The sequence below is a fragment of the Xyrauchen texanus genome, chromosome 9 (assembly GCF_025860055.1).
Source record: "Xyrauchen texanus isolate HMW12.3.18 chromosome 9, RBS_HiC_50CHRs, whole genome shotgun sequence".
NCBI classification, from domain to species: Eukaryota; Metazoa; Chordata; class Actinopteri; order Cypriniformes; family Catostomidae; genus Xyrauchen; species Xyrauchen texanus.
Window position 1 is genome coordinate 6,625,904 of NC_068284.1, and position 12,153 is coordinate 6,638,056.

General features: G+C 39.5%; 1 protein-coding gene across 2 annotated transcripts in view; it reads left to right on the top strand.

Annotated features, from left to right (window-relative positions):
- LOC127649500 (gastrula zinc finger protein XlCGF8.2DB-like) overlaps window positions 1–12,153 on the top strand; it is a 74,395-nt gene that overhangs the window by 5,879 nt on the left and 56,363 nt on the right. The window contains exon 3 of one of the 2 annotated variants that reach the window (XM_052134628.1): window positions 1,968–4,316. The exons of the other annotated variant lie outside the window; for it this stretch is intronic. Within the exon in view, the coding sequence (XP_051990588.1) occupies window positions 1,968–2,980 (1,013 nt within the window). The 3' untranslated portion in view covers window positions 2,981–4,316. Of the gene's footprint in view, window positions 1–1,967; window positions 4,317–12,153 lie in introns of those variants that run through there. 2 annotated transcript variants of the gene reach the window in all.

Genomic DNA, 12,153 nt, shown 5'->3' on the forward strand with positions numbered 1-12,153 from the left:
CGCGAGCTCTCGAGGGACGAGCGTCCCCGTGCCAGAGTGTGCATCAGCCGGGTGCAGTTCAAATCTCTCCCCCTTAGATCGTGACACGTCGTGCAACTCATAGAAGAAGCGATGACCACACAGAGAAATGCCAGAGTTGGAGTTTGTAGTTATTTACATGATCTGCTCCCTTATTATTTGATCTTTAATAAAGCTATAATGCATTAAATATAACTGCATTTAAGATGTAACACCTTGGTGTTTCCTTTTAAAGTCTCTTGACACGCAAGTTTTGCTTCAGTGGAGCGGCAGCTCCAGCTCTGCTTATTTCACAACAAGAGTGCAGCTGTATTTATTTATTTTTTATTATTCCCTCATACTTTACGATCTACATCACCTGAAGCTGTTTGGAATGTTTAGAGTGCATCTGGACTGTGATCTGTGTAATTCTTCCTCTTCTCAGTCAGGTGCAAACTGCAGTGCTGCTCTCGTGCGTCATCATTAGACTTAAATGTGACCTCGTGTTGCATTAAATGAGATCAAACGTGTATTCGACAACAAAAAATTGTGTCAACGATTTTTTATTGTCGATAACGTTGACTAATCGTTTCAGCCCTATTTACCAATGTAAACAACAGCAGAAGACATTGTTGGGTTCCACCTTTATCAGCCAAGAAAAGAAAGCTGAGGCTGCAGTGGGCCTACCATCTTTGCATCTCAGCAGAAATCGAGATTCATCACACTAGGCTACGTTTTTCCAGAACAGAAATGTCGCTCACTGGATGTTTTTTGTTTTTGGCACCATTCTGAGTAAATTCTAGAGACTGTTGTGTGTGAAAATAACAGGAGATCAGCAGTTCCAGAAATACTCCAACCAGCCCATCTGGCACCAACAATCGTGCCATGTTTGAAATAATTAAGATCACATTTTTCCCTATTCTGATGGTTGGTGTGAAGTTGGTTGATTAAGTGAAGCTCCTGACACACAACTGCATGATTTTATGCACTGCACTGCTGCCACACAATTGGCTTATTAGATAATCGCATGGATGATTGTTGGTGCTATATGAGCTGGTTGGAGTATTTCTGTATCTGCTGATCACATAACAGTCTCTAGAATTAAATCTGCTTTTGATCATTGGAGAGGGAGGGAATACCACTGTGTATTAGTGAGGATCTGAGCATTGTTTCTCTGTTGTAGGGTCACACTACTACACATCAAGTCGCCAGCTCTCAATTGAAAATGAATGTGATCAGGTTGCTTTTGCACTAGAAGTCACAACATGTGTGAACGGGCCTTAATTCAGTCTGTTAGAATTGTTTGTTTACATAGTGCTCCTTTTGTTATTTCCGCAAGCTTCATGTAACAGAATCAGAGAGAAAAGTCAGAAGCAGTTGTTTAGTCTGTCACCCATCTTTTATTCTTAATTGGTTTGGTGAACAGACAAAACAAAAGCATCAGTGCACGTTTCCAATTGAGTTTCCTGTGCGCAAGAGCTTCTCACAGAACACATGAAGAGTTTTCAAGAACAGTTTGCAAAGGGGGCCTTTGCAGCTCAGTGGTAAAGATGCTGGCTACCACCCTTGGAATTCGCTAGTTTGAATCCCAGGGCATTCTGAGTAAATCCAGCTGGGTCTCCTAAGCAACCAAATTGGCCTTGTTGTTAGGGAGGGTAGAGTCACACACGGTAACATCCTCGTAATCCCTATAATGTGGTTCACTCTCAACAAGCCACATGATAAGATGCACGGGTTGAAGGTCTCAGGCACTGAGGCAGCTGAGATTTGTCCTCCGCCATCCGGATTGAGGCGAGTCACTACACCACCACGAGGACTTGGAGCACTTTGGGAATTGGGCATTCCAAATTGGGAGAAAAAGGGGATACTAAATACTTGAACTCTGTTGCATTGTTGTAATGATAATGTTCATTTACCTCTTCGCATTTCTCATTTATTCCACTTGTATTGATTTTATGTTTTCATTTTAGATCTGATGAAGCTGAAAGGGGAAAGTCAACATCTGAATGAAGTGGAGGAGAAACATCAGTATCAGAAACATGATCATTTTATTAGTGCAGAAATGTATGACAGTTGCTCACAGACTAAAAGTACATTCTCACAAAAAAGAACTTCAAGAACAACAAACAAAAAATCTTTTATCTGCCCTCAGTGTGGAAAGAGTTTCCTACATAAAGGAAACCTTAATAGCCACTTGAGAATTCACTCTGAAGAGAAGCCTTTCAATTGCCATCTGTGTGGAAAGAGATTTAGACATAAAGGTCACCTTAATTTACACATAACAAATCATTCTGGAGAGAAGCCTTTCATGTGCAATCAGTGTGGAAAGAGTTTCTTACATAAAGGAAACCTTAATAGCCACATGAGAATTCACTCTGAAGAGAAGCCTTACACATGCCATGAGTGTGGAAAGAGATTTAGACATAAAGGGAACCTTGATTTACACATAAGAGTTCATACTGGAGAGAAGCCTTTCACATGCCTCCAGTGTGGCAAGAGTTTCAAGCAGAGAGGAAGCCTTAATTTACACACAAAAATTCACTCTGGAGAAAAGCCTTTTCCATGCCTCGAGTGTAGCAAGAGTTTCAGAAATAAATCAAACCTAAGAGCCCATATAAAATATCATTTAGGAGAGATATTACACCACTGTTCTCAGTGTGGCAAGAGTTTTTCACAACTGTCCAGTTTAAAACAACACCAGGAAATACATACTGGTGTGAAAGCTCATGTGTGCTCAGAGTGTGGTAAAGCCTTTGTCCAAATCAACAACTTGAAACAGCACCAAAGAGTTCATACAGGAGAAAAACCTTACAAGTGTTCGCATTGTGAAAAGAGTTTTGCTCATCCAAGACTCCTGATAACACATGAGAAAGTGCATACTGGAGAGAAGACATATGACTGCACTCAATGTGGGAGGATTTTCAGCTCATCAAGTGCTCTACGGAGACATTTAAGGAAGAATTGCCCAAAGCTGTCACAGTGAGCAAACTTTATCTTGAGAATATTTCCCTGCATTTCAAACAGGATAAATCTGCCTCCGAAAGGGACTTCAAATGTACAATCATGACGGCCATGTTTAAGGATCATTCCAAACCGAAGCGTCTTCAAAAATGAAGTTTCCGTGAAGTTCAATTGATGGATACTTCTCTGTCAAGCGGAACAGAAATGTACGTTGCGACATAAATTTGCAAGTGTAAAGTAAATTAAACCAGCTCCAACTGCAAACACACTCTGGTTCTATCTACAGTACCAAAAGAGGTGACATCTGTAAGGTTTCTAAAAAGCTTTTAACTATGTAATTAACTTTTTATATACAGCTTAGTTTTCTTCATAAGTCCTAAAACTTTTTTTTTTTTTTTTTTGCTTTGCATACTGCAAGTAGTCAAGTCTAAATATAAAACAAGGAAAAATATAAAAACAATAAAACAAGATTCGGAGTAAAAATACGATTTAAGGGAAGATTTTAAAAAGCAGACATCATGTGAAAAGGGAGACCATTCCAGAGTTTGGGGGCAACAACAGAAAAGGCTTGATCGTCATTTGTTTTACAACAGCTTATTACAAGATCTGAGCATTCTGGTGGGAGAGTAAGGATAAAGAAGGTCACTAATGTACTGTGGTGCAGGACTAAAGGCGGCATTATACACATGGATGAGAATATAAAAATCATCAGCCAGTGAAGAGATGTCAGTATAGGGGAAATATGATCTCTCTATTTCGTCCCCTGTTTAAAATCTAGCTGTAGCATTTTGCATAATCTGCAAACGAGACATAGCAGTTTGAGGCAGGCCAACATACAGAGAATAACAGTAGTCCAACCATGATGTAATAAGAGCATGGATCATAGTTTCAAAATCTTCACTAGAGAGAAACTTTTGAATTGATTTTGGAATGGACCCAAGATTTTTGACATGCTTATGTATGTTAGAGGAAAGGGGACCTAACCGGGCTTCAAGGGCAGTAGAGGCGAGCCTAAAATAATAGTAATCAGTTAACTTTCATTTAACTGAAGAAAATTCTTTGTTATCCAGCATTTCCTCAAGACAATAAACTCAAAATAAACTTTTGCAAATGAGTGAATGTTTTTCACACATTTAAATTTAAAAGCTCAGCATTCACACATACTGTGGACAACTGTAATTGCACAAAATGTGTCTAATTTTTCAGATATCCCCACAAATAAAAAATAAAAAAGACTTAAATTATTCATAGATAATATTGCATGTGTTTATAATGTTATGATAAAGTTTTATTTTTTTTAATCATTTATATTTCATGTTGTTTTTTTTGTAAACTAACTCAAATTGAAAAGTCTTATTTCATTCCACTAGATGTAGCAAACACTAAAAAAATAGTTGTTTCTCTCACATTACATCACAATTTTCAGATCTGAAATGTAGGTGGCGCTCTAACGCATTTTAGATGTGCTCGTCCAAAGACATTCAGTCTAATTTTCAGTTCGTGGACCAACCTCATTATTTCATTGGATATCTTGGCCTCTGAGTGGACTAGAAGCTCGAACTAAGTGTCATTAGTAAGCTGAAATCCTTCCCTTTTTGGTGATATATATATATATATATATATATATATATATATATATATATATATATATATATTCCATTTTATCATGAATAATCAATAACACATTTAGAGTTAAACTTCTACTTGCTTCCTACAGTGCTTCAGCTGGAGTTACTGTATCTTTTTTTATATATACAATGAAATTGCGATCATGAAAGCTATCGCTTAGGACATTTGCAAAGCGATGAGCAACCTTGTGGTTCTAGATTGGCAATTTGGTTAACTCACACAGAGATACGTGATGCAGAGAAAGCCGCCCTCCTCAACACCCTTGGTGTCACCCAATGGTCTCTGTGGCAACACCGTGGAAGGATTTTCACAGTGTTTCATCATGGTGCAAAAGCAGTGTCAAATGATGGAACACTTTCTACCAAAGCGAAGTAGCACTTTTTCCCGGCATGCTCCCGATCTAATTCCGGTCATCGCTCGATAAAGAGTCCATCTCTTGCTGCCCCTGCGCAGTCGAAAGCTACTAATGAGCCATCAGTGAATCCACGCAAACCGTGGCCTAAGTTTCCAAGTACCTGCTGTCTCAGATGGGAAAACACAGAGCCGGGACATTGTTGCCTCCTGTGAGTATTACTCAAACATACATTGTTCTCACAAAAGGGAAAAAAAGTGCCCTTTGTACAAACACTCAAAACTCGCACATTCTCAGAAAAATGCCATTTCATCTTCACGTATCATTCACCCTACCTACACATTATGCTCAACCGTTTCCCTATGGTGAGTGGTGCCCTATCTCCAATTGCGAGCAAATCAATAAGTCTGCTGTCCCACTGCACGGGGGTGTTTAACACTGGGTGTTAAAAACAATTGAGCACGGTTATAAAAATTCAGTTTGTACACCAGCCATCTCGCTTAACCTGCGTTCTGCAATCTGTGGTCCAACCACAGGATGCGCCGGTGTTGCGCGCAGAGCTTCACAGTCTCGTCGCAAAAAATGCAATATGAGACAGTCCCAGTCTGCAAAAAACAGCAGGCTTTCTCTTTCCAAAGAAAGATGGCGGGCTTCTGCCCATTCTAGATCTGAGACGCTTGAATCGCACACTCAGGAAGTGCCCATTCAAAATGTTAACTCGGAAACAGATCTTATCCCACATCTGTCTCCAGGACTAGTTTGCATCAATAGATCTGAAGGATGCATACTTTCATTTTCGCGTTCAAACTCCTTCCTTATGGTCTGTCTTTGGTGTCTTATGTGCCCTCTTTATTTGTTATGGAGGATGCACAAAAGTCCGTCTCCAAACAAAGGTTCTCTCACTGGACCGTTGATGATATAGCCTTCACTAATGATTCACAGGGCGCATATTGCCCTATTGATGTCAAAGTGCATTCATCCAGAGTCATGGCCTTTTCATGGGCATGGACAAATGGTCTGTCTTTACAGGACATAGGTTTGGCAGTAGGATAGTCCTCACAAAACACATTTGTGAGATACCTGGATGTTCACAAGTTATCTCTGTATAGAGCACTTTTTACATTTAAGCGGGTGAGCCTTTCCCCTTATTACGGGTGATTGAGCGGCCACTTATATATGAGAACTGCACGTCTTAAGAGGCGGGGCTCAGACACCATTGCCAATCAGAGGATTGGAGTAATTGAATAAGGGTTTCAACAAGGTCGTCTAGAAGGAATTCCCCATTGTGCTTTCAATAATATCTCGTTCCCTTCAACCAAGGTTACATGTGTAACCGGAGACGATATCATTAGTGACCTTCAACGTAGCAGGTTCAGTACTATTTAAAGATCTAAAACTGGACTGTAATCTGTTTAAGATATTAAATTAATTCAAGAATAAATTATTCTTCAAGAATTACGAATAAATATATGACCCTCACCAGGGCCTTTGAAATCAAAGGCCATTTGTAAATAGGCCTGTAATATTTATGTATAGCTGGATCTAGATGTTTTTTTTTTAAACAAAGTCAGCACAATTGCAGCTTAAAGCTGGCTGTTACTCCATTAGCTAAAGAGCTATTTATAATGGCAGTCATATTAGTACTTACAGTTGCAAAGACATCTTTGAAAATATGTAAAAAAAAGAACATCCGTCTTGCATTTTGAGCACTTTATCTTTGAGATTAAATCGGCTAACTTGGCTAAAAAAAACAGTTTGAAATTGAGTTTAACAGCTGAGAGGGGGTGATACCTATTACCTGCAGGGGGACCTACACATTATTAAGCAGGTGGTTTTAATGTTGTCCTGTCAGTCTGGGTTTTTGTGTGTCAGGACTGGCATCATCGTCCCATTATCTGTCTTTTTGCATTGTCAGTCTTTGTGTGAGCGCATGGTTTCGGTTGAATTCCCTTCCACGTGCTGTTCGGTCAATCTTGTTTCATGACCAGAGCATGGTGTCTGGATCCTGACTTCCTCTCTGGTTCGGTTTCGGCCTGTGTCTGGATCCGGACACTCATGCTACATGTTGTGTCTGTTATTAACATATTGCATCCCACATATGTCATCTTGGCGGCATGCCCTTGCATCAGTAGTTTATGTCTGTCTCTCGCGAACATGGATGTGCCTCGCATTGTGCTCTCGTTGCACTGCGTGCCCTGCTCGCGAGCTGTCTTCATGTTGTGCTACAGTTCAGTCACTTAGGTCCGAGGTTTCAAGTTTGTGTGTGGCCGAACTCTCGCACAAGTTTCCTGTCCTGTTTTTGTCATCTGTTGTAGTGCATCACATGCCATCACTATGCATTCTCTTGTGCCATTTCGGGTGTTTCGTTGTCTTGTTAGAACACGTGTCTGTTTTGTTTCTGCATTTTCGTGTGTCTCTCTGTCTTGAGTCATACATGCCTCCTTGTTTGCTAGTTGGTTAATTCATTAGTTAATTTGCCTCACCTGTCCACTGTTAGCCCATTTGATTTCTCTCCCTATTTTAGCCTCCTCTTGTTCTGTCCAGTGCCAGTTCATCTTGTTTTCCAGTCAGTCCTGTGTGGTTGTTTATTCCAGTTGGTCTAGTTTCTAGTCCTGTTTATCCTTACCCGGTCCGGTCGGTCCTGTTCCTCACTGCCTTCTGACCCAGCTCTGGATTACCTTTTCCCCTACGGGATACTTTGTTTGTTTTTCCCCTTTTTGTGTTATTAATAAATTATTTGTTTTTTAAACTCTGTGCTTGGGTCCTGAGCCTCATTCTCTGACCCTGACATTATGATACCCCACAGTAGGCGTTTCATCTGAAAAAAAAAAGTCTGATTAAGATTTTAAACTGCAAAAAGTACTTTATTTTTTTTAATTTTACTTTTTAATTTACTGAATTAACATTTTATATAAATGAATTTATGGAATTAATGAGGGTTTGATTTTTATTTAAAATGAATGTATTTAAGCATCATGTAAATCACCCTAATCATGTTTTGGTTATTATACACCATGTTTAATGTTCATTCCAACCTATCTAAAGGTCACAATTGAATAAAACAAAAATAAACAGTTAATCTGAACTTTCTAAATGGTGAATGCTGTTAGGAACACTAAAGAATGGATCTCTGAAACAAAGAAATAGAACTCTGAGTAAATAATTACAATGTCACAATTAAGAATAAGATTTAGAAGGTTGGCAGCATATTAAAGGAGGCATTTGACACTCTTATGGAGGTGATGATGATCCACCCAGAGACCAGGTGGGATTGTTGTTTCTAGATGATCTTCACCCAGAGGTGAATGATTATCCACTCCTAATGAAATGTATTCGATATGGTCCCATCTCTTCTGTGCAGGTGTGAAGAGATAGGAGGACTAACCTCTCTTTGAGGTATTGTTACGTTAACTTTGTACACTGCACACATGCAGAGTTTGTGCTGGACACTCATGTTTCAGGTCCTCTTGGGTCAGCCAGTGAGGATTATGTGGACACAGTGTGATTCCACTCTGAGGAAAAGTGGAGTTGGGAACATTTATTTTAAGGGTCTGGCAGCGGGCATTGATGGAATCGCCTTGTATAACACTTTCTCAGTCTTTGGGGAAATTCTGTCCTGTAAGGTGTTTAGAAATGTGAATGGATGTAAAGGCTATGGTAAATGGTCTGCACTTTTATAGTGCCTTTTTAACCTTAACAGTATTCAAAGCACTTTACACTGTGACTCATTCACCCATTCTCACACACATTCATACACCAATTGCGGCAGAGCAGCCATGCAAGGTGCTAGCCTGCCATTGGGAGCAACTTGGGGTTTAGTGTCTTGCCCAAGGACACTTCGGCATGTGGAGTTGTGTGGGCTGGGATTCCAAAGCTATGGCTTTGTCCATTACACAATGATGAAGGCTGCCGAGAAGGCCATAAGCAACATAATGCTTAATGATCAGGTCCATCTGCCACTTCTAGCTATATGAGGAGCATCAGGCCGAGCAAAATGCTGGTCTAAAATATCCGGAAAACGAAGACCCTGAGTTGTTACCCGGGGATGAGTATACATTTCTGATCTTCTGTATAGCTTAGGTAGTGAACAACTGCGTATATTCTCTCAATTTGTAATCGTCACCAGATCTAAAATAATAATGGCGAATGGATGCAGCCAGGGCATTGGGTTTGTGGCCTTCTCCCTTGAGGCTGCAACCCAGGATATATCTGTAATGGTTGGCCATATTGTTGCTTCCAGGATGTTGAGGGTTTTACTGTCCAAGAGTGTGGAAAAGAATCCCATATCTGCTAACCAGGACAACTCTGCAATGCCTGACATTGTAGTAGAATGAGTCATGGAGGACAAATCTAAAATGGCACTGCTAGACCCCGACACGACACTGCCAGTCCAGCGCCTGACCAGTCCACTCTTCCCTCTAAGAACTTTGTTGCCATCTTCCCACAGGTTGAATCAATTGTGGAGAACAACTCTGAAATGGCACTGCCGCACCCTGTCATGACACTGCAAGACCAGTCCACTCTTCCCTCTAAGAACATTATTGCCATTGTCCCACGAGTTCAATGAATCGGGGAGGAAAACTCTGAAATGGCACTGCAGGAACCTTTCACAATACTGCCAGTCCACTCTTCCCTCTAAGAACATTCTTGCCATTGTCCCACAGGTTAAATTAGTCATAGAGGACAACTCTGAAATGGCACTGCAGGACCCTGACATGACATGAGAACTTTATTGCCATCATCCCACTGGTTGACCAGCTGCCTCCTGGTGACAAGATGGATGAAGCTGCTAAGGCTGTTAACTTTGTAAATGGACCAACTTTAGGTGATGGTGCTGATGGAGATGATCCTGTTAATCATGGAGAACTGTGCAAAGACTCCCCTGAGATTGAAGCGATCATCAACTCTAGGATCAAAGTGATTTTGGGTCCCATCAACACCATGATGTCATCAACTGGTACCATGGACACTGTACTTGACAGCCAATCAGATTCTATGAGAGCAAATCCTCAGGAGGATGGTGATTTAAGTGAGCAGATAATCATCATGGGGACCCTGGCTGAGAAATGCTCTGGAATGTACTGCGAGAATAGTTGCAAAGAGCCCTGCAACCTGGTGTTTCCTTGGACTCTTGGCCCTGCAATGCATGAGCCTCTAATGGTTCTTCTCTTCCAGATGTACCACTGCAAAAAAGTGTGCAAAATAAAAAGACTGCAAAGAAAACTAATTTGTGTGCAATTTTTTTTGATAAATTAATTTCTTTGTACACTAAATGTTATATTACATTTTTGCAAATAAGTCTACTATTATTTTGCCAAATATTTACTAAAAACTACAACTTGAAAATAGACAGTGCTCAGTAGAGATAAGGCACAGTAATTGGCGGTTGTTAATAGTCTTAATATTGCCAAATATCAGTTCATTAATCAGCCCATCAAAAGGTGACATATAACCCTTCATCTGACACTAATTCTCTCACTCACACACGCACACAGCAATGTTAGTTTGCCCTTTAAACACAAACAGGAGCACACACACTTCAGAATTAATTACCACCCAATCACAGTAAGGCTTCTTGTTTTTCATAATCATATGATCCCAGGTTTGGTTTTATCCAAATGTTTTGTCCACACACTGTTGTTTATTATTTTTTAATGCAGCGATAATGGCTGTTTGCTGTTCCAATTGATCAAGATATCCCACACTGCTTAACTGCCAAGCTCTGGTCATTTTGCCATATTACATGGATGCCGGTGTGTCCTGCTGGATATTTTCATCATTACAGCAGAAACAACTTAAAATACTCCGTCATTTTTGGGTATACAGATAAGTGTAATACATCATTAGAGACTATAAAGGGTCTACTTTTATTTGTGTACACTCACAATAACAACAAAATCTTGTGCTTTTGTAAAATAAAGAAAATAAAAAGGGTGAGCTTTCAGCAGTCTCTGTGGTGAGATGGTTTCAGTAGCTTTTCCACCTGAGCACGATTTGGCACAGCATGATTAGAAACCGTTCTCAGCCTGGTTAGACAACCATATACTCAACTGTGCTGGTGCAATGCCTGTAGTGACGTTGCGACTCACGATTGGTCACTTGTCAGTTTCAAGGATACTCGTTTTTTTTTTCTCTGTAGCTGGCCAAGCTCACAAATTGGCCAAAATAAACACACTTCTCACATGGTCATTAAACTCTTGTGTTACCAAGGTAACGACTGACATATTTCTTGTGTACATTCAAAGTCTGTTTTCAGCACCACAGTGGGGAAAAAAATTCATAACAGTGCCGACTAGCCCGGATTAGCACAGAATAAAATGGTTTCGCAACAAGAGGGTCATTCTTCATTTGTGGTGGCAAGTGGTGTCCCTCTACTTTACAACAGTTGAAATGAACTTTAAATACCAATAAATTATAAAATGTTTTCATTTTTGTATTCTGTAGGATAAACACAATTTGTGCACTATTAATAGATAATTTTTAGTTTTAAACTACATATTTAATTGAGTTTGAGAGATTGCATTTATAACAAAATATGTATGTTCCCACCATATCTCAGAGAGATATCATGGAATTTAATTACAACAATATAACATTTTTAACAAAAAAAAGTGGTTATATTATGAATATAGTTTTTATTTAACATGTACAATTTTATTAAATTGTTTTAAAAAATACATATTTTGTAATATTCACGAAAAAAGTAGTGTTCCCCAAATTCATGTCTGTGGTGTTACATCAATGGATGTCGCCCCTTTAAGAAAAGGGGGAAATCTGTTTGGACTACTTCCTGTGTGTAAAGGTCATTGCAGGTGCTGGTTGATCTGAGGGGTGCATGGTGAGTACATTCTTTTTCATTTTCTTAAAGTTAGCTAAATTCCTGACAATTTCATGTGTCGCACTTTATTAGTGTCTGTGGTGTTATGTTGATAACTTGCAGATTTTAAATATTTTAATCAAAAATTTGATAAATGCATACTTATTAATATTTCTAGAATGTCCTCTGATCTTGAAATCATCATGATGGCAGCCTCCATTTTAGAAAAGTCTGGATTTAGGCTAATTTTTCTGTGGTGTTACTGTCTGTGGTGTCACTGTCTTTCCTGGCAACACCACAGACTCTTTAGTAACTCCACAGACAATATACCAGTAATGTTGTATTTTTAAATACAATTTCTACCTTTTGTCCACTGTACCTTTTCAAGAAAGGGTTT